Raw genomic sequence first — 19,507 nt, forward strand, 5'->3', positions numbered from 1 at the left:
CTCAATCAGTCATCCCTAAAATGAGAAAGGATTCATGGTTAAGAAACTTAAATTAAACCCTAGTTCCTTGAAGTGTGTACTCCTGAAGAATATGAAGACCATTTAGCATGCCTTTTAAAATTACTAAAAATTGAAGTTTATTTTTTTCTATAAATGTCACCAAGAACATGATTACAGGAATGCAAATGAATTATTATGAGGTTCATAGATAATATACATAACCACAAACTTACTTTGAGAATTTAACAGTGTTGGCAGAGCCACCATTAGATATTGATAGGCTGGTCCCAAAGAAGGAGAAATTTTCTGTCCCACAATTTGGACAAGGGCCCTGAAAATTAATGGCATTTGTTAGTTTACAATGCACACCAAACATGGCACAGTTGTTAGATATAGAACCTCCTACATGATGACATCAAGGTTCCTACCCTCAAGATCAAAGAGTCTTTTACAAAGAAGTTTGTAATTGATAGAGCTAACCACAATATGAGTGGCAACGCAGCAAACCATTTGAAAATGAAACTGAATGGCTCTGGAAGCTACAAAATAATAATTGAAATAATTAAGAAAAAAATAAAATCAAAGCCAAGAAGCAAAAACCAAAAATTTATTCGTGAGAAAAGGAGAAAATACTTCATATAATGTTGAACAAGCTTTGTCTCACACCATCATATCAACTTTGCTTTCAAGTTGTAACTTACTTCAATTGAGTTCCCCAGCCCTAGAAAAACTGTAGATGATAATATCTAGCCATTACTTGCCATTGTAATGACCAGAAATTCATAATTTAACCAAGAGTAATGATTCGGAATTGTACACATGCATGGTAATGATAAGGAATAGTTGAACTACTAATGTATTTGAAAGAGTAAAACTCATTTTAGCCAAGAACTGACAGCAGAAACCATTCTTTTTGGACGACTACTAAAAAAATCCCAACCTAATCAATTGAACCCTCACTTTCCCATTAAGTAAATGTGGAAGAACTTGCTGTCCAAATAAGGTTCTCAGCAAACTGAGATGGTAACTTTACTGGGAGATCAATAGCCCACTCTTATCCCTATTCTTGAAGGAAAATAGTCAACTCACTCCTCTTTCTTCCAAAAAGAGAACCAAAAGCTTTTACAAATACAGAATCACAAAAGCTGTTACAATGTGTCAACGTGTTTAACTTAAAAACCATTCAGTGTGTTTGGTTTGAGTTTTTTGAATTAAGTTTTTTAAAAACTGAGTTTTTTGGTTTTCTTTTTTGTTTTTAGTGAATATTTTTAAAATTTTATACATTTTTTTTTTACTTTTTTAGATGCACCTTACTTAGATGTATCTAAAAAGTAAAAAAATTGTGAAAAAATATTTTTAAAAAATTAATAAATACATAAAAATACAAAAAAATGTACTGAATTCTTGTATGTTTTGTATTTAGTGAATTTTTAAAAGATTTTTTTACAATTTTTTTACTTTTTAGGTGTATTTATGTTATGTGTGTCTAAAAAGTAAAAAAATTGCTTAAAATATTTAAAAAATTCAGTAAAAACAAAAAAACACGGAAAATAAGAAAGTAGAATTTTCTGAAAAGTGTTTTTGAAAAAATGGAACCAAGCAAGCTGAATTCATTTTTTTTTTCCCTGTTCACAAAGCATAATTAATCTCTAATAAACTTTGGTTGTAACAAGGCCAATTATCATCCTATGAAGAACTAACTTTGTTTTTATAGTATTTAGAGATGCTGAGAAACTTCAATCTACAATGAAATTAAATTCTGTAGAAAGTTATGACTAGTTGCCTAGAGAATTGGTCGAGCAAACTTGTTTAGCTGTGATTTGACTTGATATAATCCTATTGATGAACAGGTTTCATCATGTATCAAAATTGTGGTCACTCAGAAAGGCCAAAGTACATCTCAAAACTGTCAGCCAACTGTGTATTTCAAACAATTTGCATCTTACCACCTCAGTGTTCCATACAATTCCATTTGAGAACGAGAAAAAGCTATAAAAATAAAAATTTACTTCCAAAAGATATGTGATCTTAAATCCAATCGAATTATCTAGAAAGAAAAACCTGTTAAAACAAGAAAGATGACAAAAACCTTCTTGAACATCAAAAAATGCTGTAAATTCAGATCCACAAAAATAGCCTTCTGCCATCACTACTAGATGAATCTTCATTAGTGAAGAAAATTACAAAAATAAAATAAAATAAAATATAGAAGTGTGCACATTTTTTAACCTCCAACAAATGTACAGTATGCTTGTTATTTATAAATGTCGGCAAACAACGACCTTTAGAAAATTAAATTCAAGAAAATTAGTTCCCTAGAACCTTCGAAAAGAGATCAGATCTCAGTCTCATACCTTGCCACTGATAACACTTATATTTGATCATTTCTATTTTTGAATACATGAGATTACATACAATGGATTAGAGCTTTGAAACTAATGAGAGAGAAAGGAAAAATAGGGGCAAAGGTATCAAACCCTAAAATCAAACCTATTTACAACATTAAACCCATAAAACTCTAGTAATGAAATCACTTCAAACAAACCCATTTAAAAAATAAAGACAATTAAATTGAATGGGCATATTAAACAACCCTAGAGTAAGAGTTCACAGTTGGGGAAATAGAAGAAGTGAGTGTGTGTGAGAGAGAGAGAGAGAGACCAAAAGCGAGAGAGCAACAAAGTGAAATGGAGTGAGAGAGCGAACCAATTAGCGACGGTGGCGATGCTGATTTGCGGCGTACGAGGACCGACGGTGCTGAGGATGCGCGGTCGTGAGGTTTGTTGATTTGTGGTGGTGAGGTTTGCTGAGAGAGAGGTTCTGTGGCTATGGTATATACACAGAGAGGGTAAAAGTGTGAGATAGGGGCGCGAATTTGAAATTATTCCCTCTATAAAATTTTGAGCTTCCACGACTAAATGATTTCTTTGTCGGGAAATGTATATAAGGAGTAAATAATTTCATGTCATTTGGCGACTAAATATTATTTTGGTCGCTAAAAAGAGTGTGAAAAATCTAATTAATAAATATTATTTTAGCCTAAATTATATATTATTGGCGACTAAAATTGTTTTAGTCGCTAAAGGTAGTAATTTGGCAACTAAATATTTTGGTCGCCAATTAATTTTATAAATCCCTCCAAAATTCGAAATTTTCCCTCCAAATATGTTAATTCTTTGGCGACTATAGACACCCCATTTTTGACCGATCTTGAGACTCAGACGTCACCAGTTGAGCATTTGGTGATATTGCATAATGTGCTCGTTCAGAAGTTTCAGAGTCGCGGCCGTGAGCCCTGCCTCCGGACTTCCGAACCTTCTTCTGTGCCTTGTCTCGGTTTGCGAACCAGACTCGGTTTTCTCTGTTTCTTTTCCTGAGGGGAGGGAGAGGTCCCGTAGACCATCTCTCAATGTTCGTAGGCTACATTTGGTGGTCGTAGGCCATTTTGCCCATTTCGGAGTCCGGTTTCCGGTTTTCGGAGCCGTCAGGCCGTGTGCCTCGGTTCGGGACCGCTTAACCATCTCTTATTGTTCCATTTTTTGGCATACTTCCTATTTGATCCCTTTTTAGGGACACTGGGGTTTCGGAAACCCACTTCGTGGTCGAACGCCACTTTCGGTGCTTAACAGCCCATTTTTGGGATCCCGAACTGCGTGTTTTGGCTCCCGGACATTCGTTTTGCAACGGTTTTCATTCATTTTTGGCAGGTACCTCTGTTTTATCACGGGGAAGGTCACTGAAGGGTGGGAGGCCAGCAATTGTTGCAGCAACCAGTTATCTCTCCTCCGGAGCCTCCCGGCGCCCGTTTTTCCAACTTCCGGGCTAATGTTGAACACCTTGGAGTTAATGTTGCCAACTTTCAACCACATATCTGTGATCTACACACATGAGAGGCCCCTAAAAGTTGGTGGCCGGCCATTAAGGTTACCTGACCCTTTTGACCCATTTCTTCCGGGCTAATGTTGAACCCCTTGGGCCCACATTCTTGAACTTTCAACCACATATCTGTGATCTACACACATGAGAGGCCCCTAAAGTTCATGGCCGGCCAGTAATTCAACTTGACCCTTTTGACCCCCTCTTTCCGAGCCAATGTTGAACCCCTTGGACCCACTTTCTCTAACTTTCAACCACATGGTTGTGTTGTACACACATAGGAGTACCTCCCCAGTTACTGGCCGGCCAGAAAATATGATTGAACCTTTTGACCCCTAGCCGGCCGGCTAGGGGGTGTGGCCGGCCGGCCACCTGCAACAAAAGTGATAGGCCGGCCGTGTTCCTTGCACTGTGCACTTTACAGCTGTGGGGCAATATCCCCCAGATATTATCTGTATCCGGGGGATATTTTGTGGGGGAGTTTTGCTCTCCTTTTCCCCCACCTTTACACCCCCTTTTGGACCCTTATAACCAGCTGGTGGCCTCCTTTGTTGGGGTTAGAAGACTTCATCTTCAAGCTTCCATACTCAACTCCATCTTCATCCCTCTCAATTCTTCAAAAAACCCTAAGTCCTTAACTATCATTCCTTCTACACCACCAAGCTCTACCACCACCATCTCATTTCCAGCAACAAGGAAAGATTCTTGAAGGCCAAAGCAGCTGCAAATTCATCCAAGAAGCAACAAAAGTTTGAGTCTTCAAGGGTAAGTAATACTTTTACCCTTTTGACCCTTTTTCTTGATCTATTTGTAAGCCCCACTTGCTTTTTGTTTCAAGCTCCGGCCCTAACTGAAAAGGCCCCTATTTTGAGCTCATCTTCACCTTTCATTAAGGGCTCAACCCTGTTTGAGCCCTCCATGACACACTTGCTTCATTGATCCTCTTGTATGTCACAATCTTGCATGCTATGTTTGACCCATGAGAAATTTATTTTCGATCATGTTGTAAACTGATATTAGGCTTATTTTGAGCCCCTCTTCAACATTGAAGAAGGGCTCAACACCATTTGGGATTTCCATGTTATACCTACCTTTATACTCCTCTTTTCTTCCCCATTCTTGCATGCAATGGCAGCCTACCATGCTTTTGTTTTTGGCCATTTTACAGTTCTGAAAAAGTGCTTATTTTGGTCCATACTTCATGTTTCATTTAGGTCCTTTCATGGTTTGGGGCCTCCATAGGTCACTTCATGTTATATCCCTCTTTTCTTCCCCATTCTTGCAAGCAATGGCAGCCTACCATTCTTTTGTTTTTGGCCATTTTACAGTTCTAGAAAAGTTCTTATTTTTGTCCATTCTACATGTTTTATTAAGGGTCTTTGGCTGTTTGGTGATTATTTTGTATACCTCATGTTATAGCCATTTTTGAGCCTTATTTTGCATCACATTTCTATCATGTTTTTATACTGATTTTGAGGCTGCCATATACTGTAAATATTCATATTTTTGGTCCCTCTTCAGTGTTGTAGAAGGAAATTTTTCAGTTTGGGTTTTGCTTGTATCACTTGCTTCATTACCCCTCTTTTGGCCCCTATTCTTGCATGCTATTTTTACCATACCTATGCTTGCTGTTTGGCCATGTTTATAACTGTGAAAGTGCATTTTTTGGGACTGTCTAGCTTCTGTCTTTGCATTGCATGTCCATATTGTGCATATTTAGCATAGCTATAGGTCATTTCGGGTGCCTAAATTCACATTTCGGGACAATTCCATGCATTTCATGTCATTTCGCCTCATTTCGGGACTGTTTTCCCCTATATTTTAGTGCTGAAATTCCATTAGAATGTTTGCATATCATGTTTCCATGTCATTTCATCACATTTTGCCATCGCCTCGGTTTGCGTGCCCGTGTGCACGCATTTCGAGGCACCTCATTTTTTTATCCGACGGCATCCTATGTGAGTGTGGCTGAGGCTCACTCATGTTGGTATAAGCCCATTTGTCATTTCCATGTCATTTCATCGCATTTTTGCATCGCCTCGATTTGCGTGCCCGTGTGCACGCATTTCGAGGCACCTCATTTTTATCCGCCGGCTTCTTATGTGAGAGTGGCTGAGGCTCTCTCATGTTGGTATAAGCCCATTTGTCATTTTCATGACATTACATAACATTTTACCATTGCCTCGGTTTGCGTGCCCGTGTGCACGCATTTCGAGGCATCTCATTTTCATTACATAACATTTTACCATTGCCTCGGTTTGCGTGCCCGTGTGCATGCATTTCGAGGCATCTCATTTTCATTACATAACATTTTGTCATCGCCTCGGTTTGCGTGCCCGTGTGCACGCATTTCGAGGCATCTCATTTTCATTACATAACATTCTATCATTGCCTCGATTTGCGTGCCTATGTGCACGCACTTCGAGACATCTCTTTTTTCATGTCATCCGCATTGTTTCTGTCATTTTCTCGGTTTGCGTGCCTGTGTGCACGCATTTCGAGGCATCTCGGTTTGCGCGCCCGAGGGTACGCATTTCGAGACATATCATTTTCATAGCATAGTGCATACTAGGTTGTATCTTAGATTGCATTCCGTCATTTTCTCGGTTTGCGTGCCCGTGTGCACGCATTTCGAGACATATCATTTTCATAGCATTGTGCATGCTAGGCTGTATCTTAGTCGCATTTCATCCATATCATGCATATTGCATCATGTTCGGAATAGGAGTTAGCCCGGGCACGGGAAACGAGGTACATTTCGTACTCCGAGTGACGGAATGTGTCTCAATTCCCCAGTCACTGACACTCCGGATTACCCATGATGGAGTTAGGTTTTAGCTGTAGTTTCATGTGCATTCATCCTATATTGAATTGTGCATTTCGACTCCTCGGCCATCATGCCTCGGTACGCGTGATTGGTGGCACGAGGATCGAGACATGCATATATCTGTGCAAATACATTGCTATGCCCCTTTCCTGCTCTCTGTTGCAGCAAAACGAAGAATCAGCGACCTTTTGGGGCTTGGCACGCATTTCAAGAACAGGTGTAAACAGAGGCTAATTGGGGCATTCCGGTGGATTTCCGCGCAAGACAGTCCGGACATGCATCATCCACCAGAAGCAAGGCAGTCCCTGGCTTGCACGTCAGTTTTACTTGCTTTCTAGTTAATTCATTAATTAATTAGGATTTTGTAATATTTTGGACTGTAATATTCTTTTATTCGGGACTGTAATATTTGGACTGTATATTTATTTGGACCCTCTGCACGAGGGCCACAACTGTAATAAGTGTGCGTGAGTGTGATGTATGTCTTCCAACCCCACGTCTTTCTCCCTTTTATTTATCCGCTTATAATGGTTAGATTAGGGCATATTTCAATTAGCATACAGTATGACAGCATGTTTGCATTCATTCATCTGTATTGCATGCACCGGGCTCGGCGCATCATACTAACTGCATTGTACTTTCAATTCCAAATTGAATACATGATAGTTGTAGCATTTCATATACCATCTTAGAATAGCCGAGCCTGCTATAGTTGCATTTTGCATGTGTTGCATTAGGCATTTTTGTATACTTAAAATTCATGCATGATTTCTAATGAAGTTTCTATTTTGGCTTGGAGTACTCGGTAAGCTTTATGCTTTAGCATCCTTGCATGCGTGTGAGTGAATGCCATGATAGCATGCTTACCATGAGGCTATGTGCTTATGTGATATAACTGCCTGAATGCCTGTGGGTGAAGGTTGGGTTATCTGAATTGGAATAAATCATCAAATGTTTCAAGCCTACCTGCGGGTAGCAAACCCTTTTCAAAAACAAGTATGAAATGTTTTGTTCCAATTTGGGCGACTCGGTCTATACTTATATGTTGTGAGCATCACATAGTAACCTAGGCTAATAAACCGGAATAAGAACACACAAAGTTTTCAAAAATTGATATCATGGTTAGTAGAGGCCGGTCTATGACCGGGCGAGCGGGGGTGCTCACGAAGTGACCTTCCCTAATCGTACCCAAGTTCCCGAGCCGAGGCAACTTTGGTGATGACGGACACGTGGCCTTTTGGCACTGAGTCAGGGTTTCCTAAATTTCCCAAAATAAAATATTTAGGTGGCGACTCTGTATCTGGCAAAGCAGTCCATGTTTGGCACTACTTTTTCAAAAATCTGTTTCTCAAAACGATTTGCCGGATTTGGACTCTTTAGTTCAGATTAGGAACCGTGACATTTTAAGAGTCCGAGCTGTAGTGACCCCAAAATGAACAGAACGGGAGCTTAACCCTCCCGGGGCGTTCGGGGGACATCTACAGCGACCAAAATATTTTTTAGTCGCTAAAAATAAATTTTTGGCCACCAAAGATAAAAAGTAAATTTTTATTTTTTATTCGGCGACAAAAAAATTTTAGCAGCCAAAACTAGCTATGTAGCGAATAAAAAAATGTTTTAGTCGCTGAAAATATATTTGGTCATCAAAAGTCTGAAACTAAATTTTTATTTTTCATTCAGCGACTAAAAAACCTTAGTAGCCAAAACTATCTATACAGTGACTAAAACATTTTTTAGTGGCCAATTGTGGAATTTGTAGCGACTAAAATATTTTTTAGTCGCCAATAATCAATATTTCCCGACTAAAAAAAATTAGTAGCTAAATATTGTACTTTTGCCGACTAAAAAAATTTTTGGCCGCCGATTCCACAAGTTTTGGCAACTAAATTTTTTTTAGTCGCCAAATTTAGTCTCCAAAAATGCATTTTGTTGTAGTAAGAGTATACTTGAAAAAATTCAAGTTAATCGAAAATGGATAGAAGTTTTGGTGAAATTTTAATTGGATAGAAGTTTAACGAAAGGATTGAATCTCATATTCATTAAAATTTTCATCAAATTTAATTTGACGAAGGATTTTGTTAAGGACGGAAGATACTCTAATTGTAGCATTTTAGATTGTTAAGCCATGTGTGACAAATTAAAAAAATTATGCAAATAAAATCAACAATGTTAAGAATATATAATAATTTACAAAAATAAATAATTGATGCTGGTATCAAATTCAATTACAATGGAATTTACAACTAATATAAATTTTTACCAATATATCAATAAAATTTTTGGGATTTATTTAGTATTTTTATTTTATATTCCTAATATTATTGAAATAAAATAAGTCGATAAAAATTAAGGGGCTTATATATGTTACCACATACAATTTAGTGATACCCCTAGTTTTTTTTGTTTTTTTATTTTTCAAATAATAAATTTTGAAAATGAAACCAAAGTAAGTGAACAAATCATACAAGTGCCTACACTACAAGAAAAAGCACCTTTGGCGACTAAATTTTTAGTCGCCAAAAGTCTGTTTTTAGTCGCCGAAAGTCGAGTTTTTACTTTCAGCGACTAATTTTTTTAGTCGCCCGTTTTGTCGTATGTATATATGGTCGCTGGAGGTATTGGCAACTAAAATTTTTTTAGTCGGCAAAAAATAGCTCTTTAGCGACCAACGATTTAGTCGCCAATAGTGATTTATACTTTTTAAAATCACACATTTAGCGACTAATCTTTTAGTCGCCCATAGTCTATGAATCGCCGACTAAACCGTTTAGTCGCCCAAAATAAACAGGTGCTTCCGTGAAAACAAAAAAAAACCAACTTTTTTGCTTTTTCTGAGATTCGAACCGCCAACCTCTCCCACATTTTAAACCTTTAGCAACACACTCTCTCCACTATGCCATTACAACACCACATGAATATATATGCAACATATATTATTTATATACTATATTGACCCGTATTAATATCTAGCTATATATATAAAAATAATTATTTTTATTCAATATAATTTATGTAAAAAATAAATTATTTACTAAAAAAAATTAGATCACTTTTGGCGACTAAATCTATTTTTTAGTCGCCAATTGTATAGTTTTGGCTACTAATTATATTTTAGTCGCTAAAAAAATTCATTCCCACTGAAAAACCTCCACTTTTGGCGACTAAACTGAAATTTAGTCGCCAAAACCTCTACTTTGGGCGATTAAACTGCATTTTAGTCGGCAATTCTTGACTTTTAGCTACTAAATTTTTTTTAGCAGCCAAAAAGCTTCACTATTGGCTACGAAATTGATTTTTGTCGGTAAAACACGTATCATCAGCGACCAAACTATTTTTTAGTCGCCAAAACCTATACTTTTGGCTACTAAATGTTTTTAGTCACCAAAAACCTTCTCTTTTGGCTACTAAAATTTTTTTAGTCGCTAAAACCCCTATATTCGGCGACTAAACTGAGTTTTAGTCGCTAAAACCCCTACATTTGGCTACTAAACTGTTTTAGTCGCCAAAAGTGTTCACTTTTGGTGACTAATTCTATTTTAGTCGCCAATTCTGTTACTTTCAGCGTTGAAAAATTCATTTTTAGTCGCGAAATCTGCTTTTTCTTGTAGTGCTATTTTGTGTCCACATTGAGATCAAAAATAGTAAAATACAAACACAAAATTATTTTTCTTTTCTAAAATAATATTGGGATGACTTTGTTGAATTTATAAATCAAAATCGTGTTTTTTCCTCCCTAAAATGATGAGGCGATTTTGGAACCCATCATTTTGTGTTCTAATAGTAATATGTTGACATATTTTAGTAGATAGGAAGTGGTGATTTTATAGCTGCGGTGGTAGGGCTCTACTTTTGGTGATAAGGTGTAATTTATGTTTTAGATCTGGTTAGATAAATAAAGAGGTCTGATGCTAGGATCAAATCGAGTTTGAACCGATACAAAATCTCTTATTATGCCTTTGTTCACCTCTAATAATTAGCTTTTAAAAAATAATCAAGAGGTGTTGGTGAGATACTAGCGTATCAACGAGAATACTTCATTTCTAATTAACATATATCTAAACTGTAATTTGAAAAATGATGTGACTGCAAAATGCATTAGTATGAGATTATAATAGTTAAGGGTGAGAAAATTAAAGATACTGTAGTCATAAAACTCCATTATTAAATAAAATTATGATATAATTAACATAAAAAGACATGACGTTAATGGATAAAGGAACATGCTAGTTTTGTCCATAAATACATAAATCGAGCAGCACAACATATAGCAATGTAATATTGAACGTTTTAGGGTAAATTAAAGGAGGAATTACAATTCATGAGTAGGAGAAAAAAAATACGATATATTAGACTGACAACCCTTGAGGTTTATATTTATTATAGTTCTCTTTTTTATCTTTTGAAAATTATATCTCTTTCCTTGAGGTTTAAAGTTTCATTACAGATTCTTCCCCTCAGTAATTTAATTTTTTTAAATACCAATTTTTTCCTCATTAGGTAAATTACATAGACACCCCTCACATTTTAGAAATTTCAATCCCCTCCCTAAAGTTTAAAGTAGCATTACCAATTGCTCCCTCGGTTAGTATTAGTTGGGGGAAAAAAAATTCATTAAAAAAAAATTCATTGAAAAAAAATTAATTGAAAAAAAAATTGTTAATAAAATTTTTAAATTTCTATTTAAAAACCAACGTAGACTCATTTTTTGAATTTATGTTTTTTTCTCAAATTAACAAACTGAGATAACAATTTATAAACCAAAAAAAATTATCAAACAAGTTTTTATGACAATTTTTAAAATTTTTGTAAATATAAATTAAAAACTGAAAACGAAATGGTTACCAAACAGGCCTCAGATGGTAAATATGTCATAAAATTAACAAATAATTAAATAAGTTACTAATGTAAGAAATGACTTATCAAAAGATTCTTAAGCTATGTATGGTTTGATTTTTTAAAAAAAAAATTTAAAAATTAAAAATTAAGAGGCCTAAATTCAAAAAATGAGTTTACGTTGGTTTTTAAATAGAAATTTAAAAATTTTACTAACAAATTTTTTTTTTCAATTAATTTTTTTTTCAAATAATTTTTTTTTTCAATTGCTTTTTTTTTCAATTAATTTTTTTTCAATTAATTTTTTTTTAAATGAATTTTTTTTTCAACTAATACTAACCGAGGGGGCAAATTAGTAATGCTATTTTAAACCTTAAGGAGGGGATTGTAATTTTTAAAATGTGAAGGGTGTCAACGTAATTCACCCAGTGAGGGCAAAATTGGTATTTAAAAAAATTAAATTGCTGAGGGGGGAAATCTGTAATGAAACTTTAAACCTTAAAGAGAAAGATGTAATTTTCAAAAGATGAAGGAGGAACTGTAACAAACATAATCCTCAGAGGGTGTCAGTGTAATTTACCCAAAAAAATATTTGACAAAACATGCCGATACAATTCATCTTGTGATTGAATAAAATTCATCTTGCGATGGAATGCAACGGATATAGTCATTGTTGTGCAGTTTTATGGGCTCATTTTGGAGCCTGTTCTGATAATTCAAACCGTTCAATTTCTAGAATATATCGAGTAAAACATAATTACAAAAAATAAAATTGATTGAATATTGATAAATATTTTATTCACACATATTTGTATTCAATTTTATACTTCAAAACTTATTTGTCATTTATTTTTATAGATACATATACAATTCGATAAAATAATAAATAATGTTAATTAACTTGATTTTTTGATTATATATATATTCTATTTAATATATTTTAAAAAATAAATAATTTAAATTATTAAAACGGATTCCAAAATTAACACAGAACAATAGCTGCTGTGTGGCCCAATCAGCCACCTCATTTGCTTTTTTTCCTGTCTTATTATTTAGTGATTCCTCCTAAATTAAAAGGCTAGTATTATTCAAGGCGAGTTGGCTTGAAATTGTCCAATATTAACTGGTGAAATAATATAAATTTTGGATAAATTATACCTAGTCCTTACAAATGACAAATAGATTGAGCTCACCTCTGTTATGCAACTTGATGAGCATACAATTGTGATGCAAAACCATAGGTAAAAAAAAATAAAAAATAAATAAATAAATTACTATTAACTGGTATGAGTTAAATAGTGAGATACAACGCATTGGAAGACTCGCAAAACATCATTCATTTTCATGATATGAACAAATGTCTTCCATAAGAACAAAAAAAACAAAAAAATTCTGATCCAAGAAAAGAATCAATTAAACAACAAAAATCATATATGCACAATCCCAAACAGCCCTTAATCAGAGAACTCAGAAGCCATGAACCAAGTGGAATAATTGGGGTCAAATTGTATTTGCATAGTCTCCAATCCACTCTCCGCTCCTCCTACTTCCTCCATCTTAGGCTGAACCACCACCACCACCGCCACCGCCGGCTCCGCTTTCACAACCACTTTCTTCCTCCTCTTCTGTGAAGAACCATTCTCCGACGACGACGAAGATCGATCCAGCGACGACCTCTTTGACGTTATCCGCACCGGCTCCGGCTCACCGGAATTAATCCGGAGCGGAAAATTGAGAAGCGCACGTGACCCGCGCATGCGATACGCTGCAATGTCATAGGCCACGGCGGCGTCCTCCGCCGTCTCATACGTCCCCAGCCAAACCCTAGCCCCATTCTTCGCCGGATCCCTAATCTCCGCCGCGTACTTCCCCCACGGCCGCCGCCTCACTCCCCTGTAATGCCTCCCCTTCGATTCCGCCGCCGCTGGTGGCGCATCCGGAAAAGATACTTTTTCCGGAAAATTACCAATTTCGGGCTCCAGCTTCACATCAGAGGTGGTTTCCGCCGCCGTAGACGAGGGAAGGCATCCTATGTTCTCCGGCAGCATGCCCTCCGAATGGTTCTCTTTCAGAGTGAGGTCTCCCGAGTTGGCATTGAAGGAAGGGAACAAGTTGTTAACCCAGCAGTAGTCTGCGGAGTTTAACGCCGGAGCTTCAAACTCACCCAGCAAGTGACGACGTATCGACTCGAGAAGAGCGAAATCAGCATCCAAATCATTGTCTGCGTACATCATCATATCAGAATCAAACACAATTAAATATGTAGAATGGAATTACAAGTGTAATGGTGTGTCTATAGAGATTGACTTGAGTTGAGTGTGTATAGGATAAGAGATGGAGATGGAGACAAAATGAGAGGATGGGTGGGAAGTTTATAAAGGGATTGGTGGGTTGGGTTTGAGAAAGTGGGTTCATGAACTTGGATGATCCCAGTTGGGAATTGTTTAATTGATTTTTTTTGGGGCATTTAGCTTTACTTACTTTATTCTTGTTTCTTGGAAAGTTCTTCTGCAAGTAGAGGAGAGAGAGGGCTCGAGTTTGGAGGAGGAAAAGAGAGTATTACGTCACGTGTGCAATTAAGAGGGTTGGATGGAGACGGCTACTCATTAAAACGTCCCGTCAATACTCTTTCCGGTCGCAGCAAACGTGGCCTTCCTGGTCCAACTATTGGTTGTTTTGAGAAGATGGTAAAAAGTGATTTTTTGGTTTTTAATTAAGGCCCCGTTTGGAAATAGGTTAATTTAGTAATTTTTTGGCTATTTGGCTAAAAAGGTAGGTAAAAAAAAATTGTATGCTTGGAATGATTTTTTGGCTAATTACGAAAAGATGTGCAAAAAGTAGAGAGAAAAGAGAATCTTTGACTTTTTGGTATGAATTGTTGACTTTTTGGCTAATCTAGTAACTTTCTGACTAATTGGCTAAAATAACCTCTTGCCAAACGAGGCCTAATTTTTTGACTTTTTTAAACAAATGATTTGAAAAGTTGGTAAAAAGTGACTTTTGACTTTTTTTATTAATATTTATTTATGATGTCAAATCATAATAAAATGACCAAACTACCCCCATTTATTTAAAATATTTATAACTTTATCTATGTAACACATTTTGACCCATGAGTGGTAAAATTGTAATTTCACCGTTGACTAAAAACCAACATCCCAAATGAAAAAAAAAAAGACAAAAAAACCAATTTTTGACTTTTACTACTAATCAAAAAAAGTTAGGGCAAATTACATATACACCCCTCCAGGTTTGGTTAAATTACAGATACCCCCCTGAGGTTTCGGAAATTACATCCCGCCCCCTGAGGTTTGTATTTTCATAACAATTTACCCCCTGAGGTTTATATTTCATAACAAATTACCCCCTAATTTCTTATGCAAATATAGCATTCAGGGGGGAATTCGTAATTTCTCAAACCTCAGGGGGGTATCTGTAATTTTGTCAAACCTGGAGGGGTGTATATGTAATTTGCCCAAAAAGTTACTACAAACTATGTTGCCAAAATAGGCCTATGCCAACAAAAAGTACGGCTTGTTTAGTTTGTATTTTAATATGTAATTTTGAAAAAAGAATTTTAAAATTTTATTTGATTTAAATTTTTTTAAAAAAAATATTTAAAAATTACTTTATCTCTTATACATTAATTAATTACTTTTTCTTTCTCCTCCTCATTTTTAATCACTTTTTTTCTCACACACATCTATTCAACTATAAGAAAATATCAAATCATCTCAAATTCTCAAATTATTTTCAAAATATATAACCAAACAAATCAAAAAAAATTCTAAACTATCTCTCTAAATTTAAAAAAAAAAATTTATCTCAAAATACAAACCAAACACACTCGTAGTATCACTACAACATATAAGAGTTTTAGAAATTAAATTTTTTAGTCTTTAAAAGTGAAAATTTTGTTACAAAAGACATTTAGGAATTAATTTCTATCGTCGTGAGGATAGCCTCTAAAAGATCATCCTGAAAAGTCAAAAATAAGGCTTTTGGCAACAAAATTTTGAAAATGTCACTAATAAATATACTTTTACGGACAAAATAATTTGGTCTTAAAATGATTTATTTTTGTAGACAAAACATTTTGTCCTAAAAAAATAATAATTCATTACTAATGTCCAATTTTTATTGCTAAAAATATAATAACGATTCTTTTCGCAACAAAAATAATTTTGTCCATAAATTTTAATCCTTAAAATCTTAATTTTTTTTGTAGTGTATTCTAATTGTCGCTGGGAGTCATTGATTTTATCGGTGATGTGATGTGATGTGATTTGATTTTTTTTTTCTACTAAGGAAAAATGTTTGGGACTCATAAAGGAGGATCCCTATTGATGTATTGATCATTGATGTGTTTAAATTTTTTTAGGAAGTTGTGTGTGACAGTAACAAAAATAATTCAGATCATTTTGAAAGTTTTGGAGGTTGTTTTTTGTGGAGATTTCTACTATTACTATTTAACTAATAGGTGGTATGACGAAGTTATTTGATGGTTATAGGACACGGTTACATGACATCTCAGATATATTGTGATTGATAGAAGAGATGAAATGTATAATTTTGTGTTAGGTAATTTAAAAATAGCAGGATAGGATAATTTGCGATTGATATGGGGTATAGTCACGTGACATCCCTAAATCAATAAATAATTTTTCAGTGATATGATATTTATATAATGTTTCACTTTAAATAGTAGTGTATATCAATACTTATGTTTAGTATTTATAAATTTAATCAGAATTAATTAAGTTTTATATTACTTAAATTTTTTTTTAAATTTTAGTTTACATTGTAAGAGACACTTAAATTTTTAAGTGATATGAATTATGGTTATCAAACGGACTTAATTGATTATCACTTAATCAATTTAGTTTTAAGTATTAAATCATATTATTAAACACCGTAAACTTCTTTATTAGGGGTGAGTATGATTTGATTTGGTTTGTTTAAGAATAAACTAATGACTAAACAATTACCTACAAATTTCTGAAATTTAGAATCAAACTGTAAAAATCTTAAAATCAAATCAAATTAAAGGAGTAATTTTATAGCGTGATCGCAAAATATTATTTATAACTTACTTGAACATCAAGCAATGTACTATCATTTTACAAATAAAAATAATTTACATGAACATTTAAAGAAAAAATTAGTAAAACATCTCTCTCTAATGGTAACTATGATTTTAAAAATAAGTTACTAATATAAATTTGATCTGATCAAGTAACTATCAATATCTAATTAATATAATTTTTTATAAAAATAAAATAATTAATAAATTTTACCTATAAAACGATTCGAATAATAAATATGGGCTATGTGATCGGCCTCGTATTGAATCCACGAAAGCACAATAATACACTCCAAATTAAAAACCCAACTAGAGAGGAGGGTGAGCCTTTTCGTTTCCTCATAACTTAGGAACCAATACCAACATCATTAGCGAGTAGGTGAGAGTATGACAATAAGGGCAAGTTGGCAATTCATTTTTCATTATCAATCTTTAACTTATGCTGCTTTACAACCTGTACAAGGAAAGTATTAAACTATTATCAAGTGGGGATTTAGCAAAATTTGGAAATGAGAAAAACATGGGAAGAGATATTAGGTGCCTTGTTTCAAAATAGAGAAGTGTCAAATTGTACAGATCATTCAAACTATAGATGAAGAGTTTGAAAGTTGAAACTTGGCTCATAATTCACATTTATTTCTGCTCGTCAGTGATTAAGATTTTTCTTTTGTCACTCAAACTATACTTTTCTTGCACAATATCTACACCCTACTCAATATAAATAATTACAGTTAAAAATTTCTTTCAAATTGAAATATAAACTACGATATTAAAATTTTTTTATGAGAAATTGATCATGAATTCGTGTAAAGAGAGCAAAGAACGAAACTATTTGGGATAGCATGGTTGACTAGAATTCCTATTTTCAATTAAAAGTTAAGAAATATTAATTTTGTCACATGCAAGATTCACCATAGCCTATAATGTATCCCAAAAATAAATAAATAATTAAGTGAGAAGTCACCACAAGAAATCAATTTTTTAGAGACAAATTTATTTCGTTCCTAAAAGTGTAATATTTGTTGGGAAAAACTTTAGCCAACTAATTTTATCCATCGGGAAGTTTGTCCCAAATGGTCTATCCGGAAAAGCCAAAAATTGACTTTTTAGAGTGAAAATTTTGCATTTGTCACTATATATAAACTTTTAGAGACAAAAAATTTATGGTTGCAAAAAGTTTTGATTTTGAAATAACCAAAATTTATCTCTAAAAGTCTAATTACAACCCCAGGGCCAAAGAAGTAGTCATGGAGAAAAAAATTTAGTTTTTGAGATAACACAAATTGGTCTCTAAAAATTTTAATTTTTGAGACAACACAAATTGGTCTTTAAAAGTTTTAGTCTTTGAGACAAGTAAAATTGATGTCTAAAAGTTTTAGTATGGTCGGTAAAAGTTATAATTTTTTTGAGACAAATAAAATTGGTCTCTAAAAGTTTGATAATATTTTTTATTTTTGCCTTTTGATTTTGTAACAACTACTCTAAAAATACTAACTTGATTTCTCAACAGCCAAACATAAAATATCAATCATATCTCCAAACTATTTGTTCATCTCCAAATTAAAATTCAACAACACTAAAAAATCAACAAAAAAATGCTAGCAAGAGTACATATATTAGGCTGTATCAACAAAACATTGCAATGGCCTCACAAAAAATCTCATTCTTAGAATCCCATTCTCAGAATAACCAGTTATCAGAGAATTCCAAGAAACAGAATCTCTACAATCTCATCAAAGACCCTTGGCAAAACCCATCAGTTCACATAATTCCAATAATTTCAATGTACATTTCTCATACAATGAAATTATTGCATTACAAACAGAGACAACAAACAATTGTCCAGCCTTGTAACAAAGGGCATGAATTTGCTCTTCAAGATTCAACAACTTTGGCCTCGCAATGGCAGACAAAACATTACTCAACAAATTTTGCTGTTAAATGGTCCAAAATGTCCAAAAGGAAAGTAAGGAGTTTCATCGCATTCTAAAGGGTCCCAAGCAACCAACAGTTTGGGTGGATATATAGCAAGCATTCCATCCTTCAAAACATTTTTGCAAAAACAATCCATACTTCCAAAAACAAGATAGTAACAACCAATACATTGTGATCAGGGATGGCTTTAATTCACATAACATGCATCTAGGAAATCAAAAACAAGATCTAGTGGCAGAGAACTTCATTTCAAGTTAACAATAGAAAACAAATTTAGAACTCAACTATTTTAATTTTCCCCCCTAAATGTATTCAATTTTGCTTCTTTAGAGATGCAGAGTACTTGCAATTAAGGCTTAATGGCCCACTAGTAAACTACAATTATTGATGCTAAGCTATGAATTCATGCTCAACAAAGTGCATACTCATTAAACTAGTATAGAAACCCACAAAGGAAATTGAATGTAGATCTTAAAAGATGACTTACTAAGAAGAAAAATCAGTAGAGGGTTCTCTACGACTGATCTGCTGCATCAAAAAGTCAGTTTGGCATTCTATTTTGTGCGATTGGACTCCAAGATTTGAATTCTTTCCACCAGCTCCTCATTGATTCTTCGTTGCTCTTCAGCCTCTCTTATAGCAGCCTCATGTCCCTCTCGAGTTGGGCACATTTACTTTTGGCACCATAAAATATTCTTATTATTGTTATTATTAGTATTATTATTGTTATTATTTTCAAGACACGTGGCATCCTCTTATTCATTTAGAAGTTAAAAGAAGTTATAGAGATGATGGAGAACATGAAGGACATAGTGGATGCACTACAAGAAAACTGGGTATATGAGACGGAACTTTTTGCGACGGCACACTTGCCGTCTCAAAAAGTCACTTTTTGCGACGGCAAAAAATGCCGTCTCAAAAAAGCAGAGTATTTGCGACGGCACAATTTGCCG

The 19,507-nt window shown here is 34.4% G+C and overlaps 1 protein-coding gene across 1 annotated transcript; it reads right to left on the minus strand.

Moving 5' to 3' along the window:
- Positions 1 to 12,788: 12,788 nt before the first annotated feature.
- Positions 12,789 to 14,043, minus strand: LOC114278980 (ethylene-responsive transcription factor 2). Its single transcript, XM_028221130.2, has one exon. The coding sequence runs from the start codon at positions 13,771 to 13,773 to the stop codon at positions 12,991 to 12,993; it is 783 nt and encodes a 260-aa protein (XP_028076931.2). The 5' UTR covers positions 13,774 to 14,043; the 3' UTR covers positions 12,789 to 12,990.
- Between the last annotated feature and the right edge of the window lie 5,464 nt (positions 14,044 to 19,507).

This window comes from Camellia sinensis, chromosome 13, assembly GCF_055761805.1.
Source record: "Camellia sinensis isolate YWXY chromosome 13, ASM5576180v1, whole genome shotgun sequence".
NCBI classification, from domain to species: Eukaryota; Viridiplantae; Streptophyta; class Magnoliopsida; order Ericales; family Theaceae; genus Camellia; species Camellia sinensis.

Bases quoted from the DNA above. Each gene is read 5' to 3' on its own strand.
- LOC114278980 (XM_028221130.2), bottom strand. From the start codon at position 13,773: ATGATGATGTACGCAGACAATGATTTGGATGCTGATTTCGCTCTTCTC.